Genomic DNA, 14,581 nt, shown 5'->3' with positions numbered 1-14,581 from the left:
ATATACGACGTGATCCACTGCCGATGTGTCCGTAATCCTGAGCAGACTCTAAGGTGACTCCACCCCTCGCAGGCATTACACTTGACTGAGGTGGAGTTGTGGTGTAGTCGTCTCTGGCATACACAGCCGGTGTAGGCTTCTGGCCCTGGGTTTGACTCGATGCCAGCCCTGAGCAGAAGAATACGTAGCGAATGTAGCCCTATGGACGAACAATTTCTGAGATACTTCGTCGACCTAAACGGGGTTAGATCGCCGAAACAACAGCCCTTGGTCGGGTAAAACCCAAGTCATTCCGGTACGTAGAACCGGCTGTCGCGGGACATCGTCGCACTTGCTGTGAATCCTAAACGACATATAGCTGACAATGACACTGGTGACAATGTCGTGCAGGTGTACTCCGTACAAGACACTTAAGTGACTAATGCATGACATTCGCTACGGGGTATTTCTGTAATACAGTAACACTATACGACAAAATCAATTTCTCATAAACTATCAGGGCTATCGAAAAGTGATATATATACAGTTTATGGAGAATTTCATTTGCTTTCGTTCATTTCCCGTATCTTGTATTACGATTATTCAATTGGTTCGTAAGATATACGTGATTAAGTGAAACCACTATTTTTAAAAGCTGAAAAGGTATCAATAAAAAAAAATGATCTCGATTTTCGGAATCACCAGGGAATTCTACATAGGAATTGGATAGTGGCATCCATAGAACATTTTTGCTTTTCCATCGCTTGTTGTGTATGGGAAAGGTTTCACATTCAAAAAGATTTTGAAATTTATAATTTTTGTGAGAAGAAATTAAAAATATTTTACATTTTTGAGACCAAATAATTTAAAAAAATCTAATCAGCTGCGGTACTGGTATACTACCTGTTCAATGTGCCTTAAATGAAACTAAAATAAAAAAAATATGTATACAGTCAATGAAGTTTAGGTACAGCGAATTTTTTACAATACGGCCAACTTTTTTCTAAATATTTTATTTTTCGCTAATTTTCGCTAAATGGTAAGTTCTAGCTACCTCAAACTTGCACTTAATTATACTAAAATTGAATGGGCTATAAAACTGCATAGTAAACTTTTTTCTAGAGAGCATAAATAAAAAGTGCAATATTTGAGTGAAATTTTCCAGAATTTCCTTTAATTTTGCACAAGGTTTGGAACTCTAATTCTTCAGGTTTTTGTTGTAGAATGAACCATATTTTTATAAAAAATTTGCGAAAAATAAAATATTTACAAAATAGTTGCCGGTATTGTAAAAAATGCGCTGTACCTAAACTTTATTGACTGACTGTATACATAGTTTTCTTTAAAAAAAGGCTTTTTTACCGTAAAACTGACAAACGAGCTTCTTTTTATAAAAATATAAACAGAATCCATTCGCTGAGCGAACTTCGTCGGAAGGAATTTTGGTATATGAGATTGCACACAACCAAAGCAACGACGAAGTTCATCTGACGAAGTTCGACGAGAATAGATTTCTTGTTTTAATTTTGCCGCTGCCGCCGGTCCCAAAATCAGCTTTCAGTGAAGAAATAAAATTATTTCAAACTACATATGTACATGTATGTACATATGTATATTCGTGTGTATGTACAAACATATGTAAGATATACTTGTACATATGTATGTATGTACCAGGGTGGTTGCGAATATTCGCATTCGCTTTCGCATTCGCAATAATCAATGCGGAGCTTTTGCGAATGCGAATATTTTGCAAGTGGACCGATAAAACGCATATATGGCAAAAAAAAAATATACATATTGTAGCCAATATTTTTTCCCGTGGTCGTAGGAGTATTTGTGTAACAAAACTGGTCAAATGTTATCAACTTTGATAAAAATGTCTTTAAAAAAATATTTCTTAAGCTATATCACCGAGCCATCAATGGGCAGCCATAAAAGTTTCCACTTCTACTTGACCTTTGACGTACATACGTCAAAGAGAACATAGTCCTTTTAATAATATTTTTTTTGTGCTTTAAATACCTGCTTTGGCTTCTTTCTTTATTATGATTTTTTTGGACCAATCTTAAAAAAAAACTACTAGACACAAAAGAAGAAAGTGTGCACTGTAATTCTTAACAAAATTTTCGTGATTTGCTTTTGATGTTATGGGCGGCATACACGGTGCGTCTGACTCGTGAGTCGGTTTGGATGTGTTTGTGAAAATAAATATGTGTTAGTTACACCAACATGACTCCCGGCATGACTCTGAATGATTCAACTGTGTGTAGTCGAACGTGAGTCAACACGTGCACAAATGACTCGCGAGTCAGACGTACCGCGTATGCCACCTATTATATATATTCGTTCGAATAGTTTCAAATGGGGCTCTTTGGGGAATTTATTTTTAGCTAAAATTTTAAAAACAGTAGTTTTGTTTACTTGTTGGATAATATTTTTTTGCATAGGAATATACATTGGAACCTTGGCTAAAAACTTCTGTGGTAAAACTGTCCCTTCTTTGCTATTTAAAGTCAATGAGTAAGCTCCTTCAATAGGGATTTCCAGTAGAAATAATCAACAACTAGCTATAAAGAGAACCAATGCTCAAATAATTAAAAAACTATAGGTCTGACCTTTAATAAAATAAGAATTACGTAACTATCTGTTATTCAATGGCTTATAAAAAACGGGGTGCTTAAAAAAAAAAAAACAATATTCAGATCCTATTCGGCTGGCAGCCACGACTTTGATCAAAATTTTCACGTAAGTGGCCAGCACAAATCCCAGACCTCAACGTCATCGAAAAATTGAGCGCTGTGGTCGAGAACGGATTAACATAGCACAAGCGAGCACCTAGTAACATGGAAGAGCTTTGGAGGCGAGTAAGATTATAATGGGGTAATATTCCATTAGAAATCATAGAAAACTCAGTAGAGAGCATTCCCAGACGTATGAATATCGCTTTCATAAACAAGGGAGTCTCCACAATCCTCTCGATATCAACCTCCTAAGATCTGAAAACAGAAAAGTTCAAAACTGAGTGAATAGAGTTGCCTTGCGTAGCACAGTGCGTAAGCAACTGGCTGAGTCAGTGGGGTCGTCGGTTCGAATCCTACTGAAAGAAGTCTGATGAGGAAATGTGGTGATTTCCGAAATAGCTATCACTTCTACAATTTTTTCAAATTATTGTTGCTTTTCCACAATAAGTTTTCATTAAAAAACGGCCTCAAGCTCAATAAAAATTAATTTTTAAAAATTTGTAAGTTTAGTTTTTGCTGTATACAAGAATTTATTCCTTAGATAATAAGCTCCAATTTCTAAAAATTTCAAAGCAATCCGCTTATTTTTAAACAAGTTATGTTACTGTAAGTAATAAAAGGTCGTACATGCACTCGGTTTTGATCGCCAGTGTACATATGTATGAAAGCGGAAAATCATCTTTTATTCTTTGAGCTTGTCTATCCCAAATATTAGAAAAGTTATATTTACATATCGTCCATGATTCAATAACACTCTAAAGACTGGTTTTCACTATGTCATATTTTGACGCCAAAATTTGGCGACTTATTTTGACACAACTTTATCTCTTTATCCATACCTTTACCGATGATATTATGGGCCAAAAACAGACAGATAGCCGATTTAGCAGCGCATGTACACGAATAAAGACCTATCCTGATCCAAACCAATCGATAAACTGCTTTTTAATCCAATTTGACAATGTGTTTTCACTTATTTGACGACAAATGCCACTGAATTTGACATAGTGAAAATCAGCTTTAAGGAAAATTTCAAGTTTTGAAATTACACAAAAAAACGCCGAAACACGTGAACTTAATTTTGGGTCGTAGATTACGGAACTGTATATCGTTTTGCTAGATCTGCTCATTTTCGTAAAATATGTTCGTTTTAAGTTTGCATTGTGAATGCAAAAATGCATACTTCACAGGGAAAAAATTTAAAAATAAAAGATTATTTCTTTTTTATGAAATATGACTATGTAGTAGTGTCCGACCGAAGGTTCGGCCTGGCTTCGGTATTCGGCTTATTCGGCTGATTTTTAATCTTCGGCTGGTTGTATTTGTCGTGAAGTTACATAATTTCATGAGTTGTTAAAATTTTAGAAGTGAATCAGCCAGCAGATATTTAAAATCCTATCAGGAATTATTACATTTACCAACACATAAATTTATACAATATCTTCCAACTCGATGGAATAGTTCCTTTATCATCATGGAAAGGCTACAGCTTAGAACAAAAACCAGCGATTAATATGGTTGCTGTTGAGAGTTGTTCTATAAATATACTGACTGCGGATGAGTGGGCGTATATAACTAAAATTTTCAGTCTCATTGCGAGAGTCGTGCCCAATGCAAGTCGTCTTTCGAGAGTCGAATCGTATTGAAACTGTTACGTGATTGCCTAAAATTTCCACTCGACTAGTGTATTAATACGGAAAAACTTGGCAGCACTGCATATTTTCGACGATTTTCGATGTTCGATATTTTTAATTAGTTTTCTTAGAAAGATTTCGAGCATGCGGTTTTATAGCCCATTCATTCAATTTCAGTACAATAAAGTGCAAGTTTCACGTCGCTAAAAATTACAATTGGTTTTGTTTTTTGTTTTTTTTTTTTGTGGAGGGTGTTGCTCATTTTCTTCCATATAAAAGTCAGTTTTATTCATTATATGGAAGAAAATTCGCAACACCCTCCGCAAAAAAAAACGTTCTAAAAAGTCAACGGCAATTTTTAGCTATATTTCTCTTAGAGTTGCATGCAATAATGCTTGCTAATGACCTGCTAACATTATACCTATTATTTATTTATGAAACTTAATTTTAATATTCGGCTTCGGCTTCGGCCAAAATTCCAACTTCGGTCGGAGACTACTATGTAGGAAAGAATGTTACTCATACGCCAGGTACATATAATCTAATAATGAAATCATAAATTTTCTCCGTTGATAGCTTGATGTTTTTGCCAAAGAACAGGCTTTAATCAAAAGAATTTACAATTTTTTTTTATTCTCAACGCAAATTTAAAATGAAAATATTTTGCGAAAATGACCTGATCTATAAAACTATATACAGGGCCGTAATCTACGATCCAACATTAAGTTTACGTATTTCGGCGAGAAAGCTATTTTCTGAGCAAACCTTTTATTATTGAATCACAAACATACTTATGCCCTTATGCCAGATTTTTTGCATGAATGTGCAAATTTACCAATTTCGAGTTATTGGGTTGTCTTGATTATCCTTTGGATGTTCTATGTTATAGCAAAACTCAGAATACCATGTATATATGTCAATTACACGAATTATAGTTAAGTCTCATAAGAAAACGCTTTCCAACTTGATTTCCCAAAATTTTAATTTTTACACTTTCATGTTTCTGACATGAGGCGAACGATATATTATAATAATTAGTTAAGCCATTTTATAAGAGAAGGAAAAATAATGTCTGTATGGATATTTAATTTGGAAATTGAATATTAATACATAAATACATACATATGTATGTATATGTATATACGAGTATCTAATTTACAATGTGCTTTTGGGAAGGTGCCGGAATAAGTAATGGCTGTGTTCTAGTATTATTTATTATAAAAAAGTTTAGTTATGACTTACCGGAATCCTTATTCTTCAAACCTAAGCCAGCTATTTATTAAAAAGTATTTTGAAAAAAAATAAAAAAATGGAAGAAGCTCGAATTAATACATATTGTATAAATAAATTTACAAGCACAGATTTACAGTGAGTGAGATGTGTATGTTAAAACTAAGCAATTACCGAATTAAAAAATTGAAGTGGAAAAGACTGTAAGACAGTTCTGTGATAACGATGAATGAAATTATTTACATGGTACATAAGAATATTTAAAGTGTATTTAGTGTGTTCTTTTAGTTATTCCAATTTCAACTTTATGTCTTTTCGCGTAAAATTTTTTGCCATCACCCATATTTTATGTGTATTTACAAATACTGTGCATATGTATGTATGTATACCAACTTACGTATGTATATGCATATCGCACACTAAATTCAAAAGTCACAACTCTAAAATCATACCAGTTTCAGGAGATCAAAAACACTGCTTAAATGTATGTACATATATATTGAAAAATTTTGAGTTGTGATCCTTTTGTATTTAGTTTGCAAAGATATATGTATAATATGTATGTATGTATTCATCTGTATGTGTGTGTATGTATGCTGTGCACGTGGACGAGAACAATTTCCATAGTTTGCAATTTGTCCCTTATTTTTACAATTCAATAGTAGTAGTATCTTCAACTTACCCGTATTGAAGTCCAAACCTTGGGTGTCGACCAAGTATTGCAAAATGTCGCCTTGTTCTTCGAGATTTTCCGTCTCACGCAGCATTGCAATCAGTTCCTCCACTTCTGTATCAGCGAAATTTGTATCCGTGCGATGGCGTTGAACGAGAATTTTCGGTATAGCTTGTACTGATGAATGTACCAGGATTTAAACGGCAAATCATAACGCAAAAGCGCAATAATAAATCAATAGTAAACAACAAAAAAAAATTAAAAATCAAATCGAAAATTTATATAAAATTATTACACATTTGACTAAATATCTATCAACTGCGAAAAAGCAATAACTTTTTATTAAACCTCCAATACTCCAGTCTCATTTTCCATTTCGATTACAATTGGACTAATTTACAGTTATTGCTTTCTTCACAGTTTTCTGCACAACTAATTGAACTAAACACACTACTAACTTTCTTGCTGTCTTGTAAACTCACTGCGACGTTCAATAGCCGAGCGATTATGATGTGGGTCAATGGGGTAGATATTTTCGCGAATCAGCGGATCTATTACCAAATTAGGAGGCCCTTCCTCCGGTGTTGTGTCAAACACACTGATATTGTTTGCTTTATTTGATTGCAGCCATGGCGGTGGCACCACCGAAGAAAGTCGCCTTTCTATTAATGGTGTTGGCCCTTCCATGCCCAGGTTGTCAGCTATTAAAATATACATACATACGCACATGCATACTCGCATCAAATGATAGTTATTATGTGTGTGTGGATTAGCTATACAAAACGTTATCTTAATATAGAAAGGCCCTAATTAACGTTCTCTTTTTTACATAGCGAATAAAAAACTAAGGCAAAACTTAAGTTCTTTAGTTGTGAATGTCTTTAAAACGCAGTTTTTTTAGAGCAATCTAACTAAATTAATGTTGGTGTAATTATCTTCAAATTATATATAAAGTTTCAAGCAGGGATGGAAAATAATCATAATTTCTTAAATTTTAACCAAAAAAATCAACAAGTTGTAATCGTTGTAAAACATTTTTAACTGTACTCACGTAGTTGTGTGTCCGTATGTCCTACTGCCAATTTTCTATGATTTTTATTTTTTCGAGTTTAACAAATAAACATTAACAAGCAATTTTTAAGCAAAAACCAAAACCGACTTCAATTCTCATACAAAAATTTTAGATTACCGTTAATTTCTTCATGATCCAATTATCAGATCTAAACCAAATTAGTAAGGGGCCACCGTACATAAAGAAAAAAAAAAATATTCTGACAAATTGATAACGGTCTCCGTTTTTGAAGTCGGTTAAAAATATTAATTAATGTTTGAGTTATATTTTTTCGCTCAAAGGAAATTATTCTTACTGATGATCTGTATTTTTTTTAACAAAAATAATGATTATTTTAGCACTTTTATTTTTTCGCTCAGAGAAGATAATTATTATTGAGTTTTATTTTTTCACTTAAGAATAATGCAGCAGCAATACTAACGTTATTTCCGACGTATAATTTTTTAGAGGTAGCGACACCCTAATAAAAGGAATAAGTCCCAAAATTGTCAGGTCAAAATTTCAGTAGGTTGCGCCTGTATGGCCTTTTCAATTTCATAAATTGTAAGTGATTCATTTATAGTCTTTTTGTACAAAGCTGAGTTCGAAAACGAAAATGAGTTAGGGCCTTAAGGTAACGATATGTATTTGCAAATCTAGCCACTTAATACTTACAATCGACATTTATCGAACGCGTCTTTTTAATGGCACCCTTGCAAGACATGCGCCTACGTAACTGGCGCGGTCGTAGGTGGCCTCCGTGTAGCTTCATCATACCACGATGACTGAATGAGCGCAACAAATGTTCGTCCAAATAGGCCTGCACATCGGGATGTAGGCGATCGGGGTAGCCATCTTCGGTGCTGCCCAAAAAACTGAGGTCTGTGATGGCTGACGTATTCAGGAAATCTTTGAGATTACCCAACATTACACGCGTGCCATTAATATAGCCGGACTTGAGCTTACGCATTGTCTGAATCATGGCCAGAGGTATTTTATCTTGGTCTACATATGTATGTGAAACATTGCAATCATATTAGAATTTTCAAGTTAATTACATATGTATCAACATCAAAGCGTTGGACAATGAAACAAAATTAGTGAAATGTTAAATCAAAGTTGTTTCCTTTATAATACAATATTAGTATTTATTAGACAAGCATCTACATATATAATTATGTATGTGTTTGTGTATGATATCTACGTACATGTGAAACAAATTTGCAAATAATATCGAATAGTGCGAAGTTTAAGATTTTCGTTGAATTTAATTTTTGATTGAATTGTCTACGTTAAGTTCTTTCTTAAGACTTTCGATCTCGCTAGCTTGGTATTAGGGTGTTCGAAAATTCGAGTTCACATACACACATAATATTTGATTCATAGATATGTAGTTACGTAGTTCTATTATTTACATACATATGTAGATATTATTGATACACCGATTTAGTAACAAAAGGGAAATTAATTGGAGCGGATACGTAATAATAATATAAGCAATTTTGTTAAAAATCTTGCACCGAATTTCAACTTCATTTAAGAGTCAAATTACATAAGAAAACAGGTAAAGGCTCAGTTAGTCTAGACTTAATCTACGTAACGCAACCTAATATATTGGCCAACGCAATATATTTTTGCGCTCAGGTTTATAGACGGTAAAGTGAAACTCAGCTGAAAAGGAAAATACAAAAATAAAATATTTTCGCTTCTGGCTAAGTTAACGTGGACGAATTCTTACGTAAATTAAGTTAAGTCTACACTAACTGAACCTTAAGTGCTGCCTTTGGCTATGTGATACGTTTCATAAATTGTAACTTTAATCGAATACTTATTACATTTTTAGCATAAAAATATTAAATGTTAAAGTATTTTAATTACTTATGCCGGATTCGTTTCTACCGAAAAAAGGCAACCATCTCCTTGCCATCTAGGCGCAAACACTAAGAAGAGGGCGATGAGAATGCAACATTTTTTGTACAAAACGAAATCGCCTTTAAATATATGAATTTTATAACAACACTTCATATCTGAACAATCAGTGATAAAGCGATACATTTTATGGAGCCCCGCACTTGATGATTTTGTCAGTAGACCTTGTATGGCTGATAAGTAAATATGTAGCTCACACAATTTCACGGTTTAAGTGTCTAAATAAAGAATTTTCAAAGCAAAACATCATATCTGAACAATCAGTTATAGGTTATAGTAACATGAATGTGAAAATAAATCAACATTTCATCTTCTTAGCAGCCTCATGGTGGGAGTTTATGACATCACTACTAAAATATCAGCGGAACGTGCCGAAATCGACTCAGCTGATCCTTCTGAGCCTATTGGAATATCTTTTTATGGGTCTATCTCTTCTTCTTCCTTGCGTTTTGACAATTTCTTCGTTGAAAGCATTGCTCATTTTTTCCTGTACATATAAAATAGGCCCGAATTTGTTTTTAAAAAATTATCAACATCTTAGTCTCAGCTACTGTAAAAAATTAATTTTTCTTGTGCGTTATATGGAAGGAAGAGTGCGACACAGTTGCAGAAAAAAATTATCAAAAATTAACGGAAAATTTTAGCCACATGCAAATGGATGGACTATAAAACTGCATACCCGAAAAGATTCTAAACATTCTTATTAAAAAGTTTGAAAATTTAATGGCAAATTTATTGAATTTTCGTGAATTTTATATAAAGTGTGAAATATTGATTTATCTGGTTTATGCAAATATTTTCTTAACAAGTAATTTTTAAGCAAAAAAACAAAACCGACTTCAATTCTCATATACATACAAATTAAGGATTACTGTTAATTTCTTCATGATCCAATGATCAGATCTAAAGCTAAAATTTAGTATTAGCATTAGTAGAATTATCGAAATCGGTTAACGTGGTCCAAAGATATGCGGTAAAATACAAAAAAAAAAAATAAATTCCACGAACTGATAACCTGTAAATGGAAACAATATGGAAATTCATCAACAGACCTATTCTGCTTGTAACCGACGATTTTGTAGCAAGCTAATTTTGTTACCAACAATCACCACTTGCAACCGTAATTCTATTTACCTTGGTAACGTTTTAATTTATTCAGCAATTCAGCTATGAAGTTTTGCAAAAATTCTGGTGTTGCATATTTCATGGGGCAATATTTTGTTACCTGCTCATGAGATGGTAACAAAATTTGCCGGTTACAAGAGTGTGGAGAATGCGAAAAGGGTTTAAAAATTGACAGTAACTTTATTTACCGGTAACAAAATTTTTGTTACCAAAGCAGAATAGGCCTGTAAATGTGTAAATGCCTCGTAACCACGTAAACTGCCTAAATTTGCTTAATTTTGTATGGAAAACCGGTTGTATTTACGAGGTATACACAGTTACGTGACATTTACGCTTTTAGATAAATACTCTGCATATTTTATAAAAAAATATTCTAATATTATATTATAGTAAAGTGTAACTTTTGACTGTACATACAACAAGAATGATTGAAGTATTTACGTTAATGAGGTCAAGATCTTGGAAAATAAATTTGTACATGCCTTTACATGTTGATTATTTGACAAGTCGATTTTTTCATACGCAAAATGTTTGCTTGCAACATTACACACTGGTCTGCGGGTTAGGTCCAAAAAGAAAAAATATTAATAACACTGTAGGGAAAATCTCAAGTTTTTAAAATGACACAAAAAACGCCGAAACACGTAAACTTAATTGGGTCGTAGACTATGGATCTGCATCCATATTAGGTAATTTCCCCAAGATATTTTCATTTTTGTAAAAATATTCAAACCTTAACAAGGAAAAAACTAAAAAGATAACAAATCTATTGTAATTTAATTTTTTCATTTATATGAAAGTGTGTTCTTTTGCCAAAAAGTTAAGCCATTGACGATGAAAACCAATGGATAAATAAACAAATTGTGAATGGTCAAACGCGCGAATATTTTTTGTATTAAATACATATATGTAAGCAAGAAAAACTGTTACTCATACGCCATGTACACGGCCATACTCGATCTTGGCATATGAGTACGGTGACCATAAATATGGATTAGAAATGAAGGACAATTTTTCAAAAATATGCCTACATATATTTACGTAGTATAAAAATATCAAAAGAGTATTTATGATTCTAAATTCTTAATACATTTTAAACTTTAAAAATGAATCACGTTTTCTTCACTGATATTAATCTTTTTTTACATGAATATTTATAAAAGTATAGTTAAACATATGTATTGGCCCGTAGTCATAGTCAAAATAAAGTCGACTTTAAAGTTAGTTGCAGCTTTTTTGACAGATATCCCATTGAAAATTATGTCAAAAAGCTTCAACTAACTTTAAAGTCGACTTTATTTTGACTATGACTACGGGCCATTATAATTACAATAGCTTACACAAAAAGTGGAAATCTTTAAAAGATTATTTTATAGGCAAATTTTGAGTCGTTCAAAACGAAAACAATAATACCCTTCTTTTTTTTGTTTTTTTGGTACTTTTCGCAGTTATTTGTCAAAAATCGACGCCATGAATCGATGTAAACGACGAGTTACAAAGTGCCCTTTACAAAAATATATAATTTGTGCAGATTGCGCTCCATAGCATCTACATTTCTAATCCGATTTTCATTATCTTTGCTTAAAGTTTACTGTAATGATATATATTTTCTTTATCGAATTTTTTAAATAATGAAAAAAATAATCAAATGAAACTGCGTATTTGATTGAAAATCTCACTTTTTTCGCCAGTAGCACTAATAATTTTCATTGAAGTTGCCACAAGTTATATATTTTGGTAAGAGGCACATCAATACCCTTCGAGCTGTAAGTCGCTTACGTTAATTTGGAGATTTTTTCATGAGATATTGAAGAAAAGCTACGAAAAGTACCAAAAAACACTTTTTTTCCATTGTCCGATAATTTTAAAATAACGAATAAAATGCGGGACAAATGCAGGACACTTGGAAAAAATCAGTACATTTTCAGGTTTTTCAGGTTTGAAAAACTACGCAGGACCGACCTTTGAAAAACAGTACGGTCCTGCAAAAAACAGAACGGATGGTCACCGTACGTATGAGTAATGTGACCAACTATTTCATAGCTCAAACAAGTACAGCTTAGCTAGGTTAAGTTAACGCCGCGAGCTGATTCGAAATTTCGAATGCGGCTAATATCGATCTGTGAGAGCTCAGTGTTTCTTCAGTAGTGCGAGCCGACATGCCTCCACTTAGCCTAGCGAAGGTCGGACAGTCTAAAAGAGACAGGTGATACAAAAGCATTTATTGAAATTCGTAGTCTCAACGCATGAATACCAATCGCAACAGCCCTTGAGAGGTAACGTGTTTTAAAGTGCCCTATTAAAACATTTGCTGCAGCACTGAAACGTCTTATTTTCCTTTTTAGGCGATCACCCGACAGCCCACTTTTCCAGTTCCTCTAGAAGGTCGTTTACAACCGCAATCCAGAGCAGGGGAGAGAGAATACCTTACTAGGTTCGTGTCAACCCCCAGATTATTTAATATACTTGACTATTGCTTCTCAAGTGACATTGTTGAAGGCCCCCTCGATATCGAAGAAGACCCCTACTGCATAGTCTGCATGTGTGAAGGCTTCCTCTGACCACCTTACCAGTGTGTGCAGGGCGGTATTCACCGACCTTTTCTTGCAATAACCCAGCAAATATTGAGGTTAGTTATCGATTAGATAATGATTGGAGAACTAGCCACATTCTCCAATCTCAAACGTTTGAGATCGACTCGAAAAACTATCGAGAATCATAGCAATCTCAACAAAAATGGGACATAGTTCTCGACTCGAGAAAATATAAATTCTCTAATCGAATTCTAATGTTGATCTCTAATGGGACTCGAATTTGAATTTCAAACTGCTATTTGCTTTATTAAATAAAACGCTTTGTTTGTAAAATTTTTATTAAATGTATTTGCAATAAAATAATATAATCGTTCTCGAATCGAATTCTAATGTAGTTCTCTAACTTCGTCATCGACTCGAGAACGATTAGAGAAATACCATAGTTATCTAATGTAGAAATCCAAATTTCTCTAACGTTAGAGACTGTGTTTGCTGGGAAGCATATATAAAGCCCTTGACTGACAGTCACGAGGAATCGCGTTTCTTATGTACAGGTAAAGGTTTCTCTAGCGTTTTTATCAAACCCGAAGAGACTGATAGGCCTAAAATCTCTACGCTAAACATGAGAGCCTTTTCCGGCCTTCGGGATGAACGCAACACTGACTACCCCTCAAGCCATGGGGATGTACCCGGTCCTCACGCTGTTCGCATAAATAGGATCCAATCAATTGTACGTCACCTTCAGAGCCCTTTGCAGCTGCGCAGGTATGGTCCCCGACGACTTTAATGGTTTAAAAAGGACATGGGGGAAGTTCTGTAATCAGTTAGCGACAATTTTCGAATCCCTATCGCACTCTTTGACGCAAAAGCATATATATGATGCGTAAAAAAGTGCGATAGCGATCCGAAAGTTGTCGCTAACTGGTTATAGAATTTCCCTCCAGAAGTACAAAATATCGAAAAGAAGTACATTCGAAGTACGAAGTGCAAGAGCGAAAAAAGAAGTACTGTACTTCCGAAAGAAGTACGGTTGGTCACATTACTCATGTATGTATATGCATTTTTATAACGGGTCTCCACGAACAATTCACTGTAAGCTTATATCGTTTTATATCAACGACTGATAAATGCATACTACTTCTGTGTATTAAAAAATGTATGTAGCAAAAAAAGTATTTTTACGACTATATTTTAATTTGTCAATGCTATTCGTATCTGGAATTCCATGCCTACCTCTATTCGAAGTGGGTTAAATAAAAGAACGCTATTTATCTGTACTTTCTCAGAACTAAATATTTACATATGCGTTATTTACTTTTTTAATTTTTGAATCGGGGTTTTGCTTTCTAAATGTTTAACTTTCATTTAGTCATCTGTGTTGATCTCTGCTACATATGTATGTATGTATGTATAATGTGATATACATTTTATTTTTAGTTGTTTTGTACTAGAAAATATCTATGATCTTATTGTACTAGTGTCTTTCTCTTAATAAATGAAATTTATTTAGAATTTTATTTTAGAAAAATCGCGGTCTAATTTTTTTTTATCCAAAATTAGTATAGATTCGAACGTTATTCATAAACGGTATACAGAGCCGTAATCTACGACCCAAAAATAAGTTTAAGTGTCTCGAAGTTTTTTTGTGTCATTTTAGCGTCCCTCCAGCTAGCTTGAGTTAAGAG

The 14,581-nt window shown here is 33.6% G+C and overlaps 1 protein-coding gene across 1 annotated transcript in view; it reads right to left on the bottom strand.

Annotated features, from left to right (window-relative positions):
- Window positions 1–14,581, bottom strand: part of LOC118734416 (probable phosphorylase b kinase regulatory subunit alpha) — a gene marked incomplete at its 5' end in the record, with an annotated part of 36,702 nt that overhangs the window by 20,984 nt on the left and 1,137 nt on the right. Inside the window, 4 exons of the mRNA XM_036464139.1 lie at window positions 5,597–5,626; window positions 6,267–6,434; window positions 6,716–6,958; window positions 7,984–8,313. Coding sequence (XP_036320032.1) covers window positions 5,597–5,626; window positions 6,267–6,434; window positions 6,716–6,958; window positions 7,984–8,313 — 771 coding nt within the window. The remainder of the gene's footprint in view (window positions 1–5,596; window positions 5,627–6,266; window positions 6,435–6,715; window positions 6,959–7,983; window positions 8,314–14,581) is intronic.

This window comes from Rhagoletis pomonella, unplaced genomic scaffold (genome assembly GCF_013731165.1).
Source record: "Rhagoletis pomonella isolate Grant_MI unplaced genomic scaffold, Rhpom_1.0 Rhpom_scaffold_00002, whole genome shotgun sequence".
NCBI classification, from domain to species: domain Eukaryota; kingdom Metazoa; phylum Arthropoda; class Insecta; order Diptera; family Tephritidae; genus Rhagoletis; species Rhagoletis pomonella.
The sequence above is the reverse complement of the archived record's forward strand: the minus strand, read 5'-3'. Positions and strand labels throughout refer to the sequence as shown.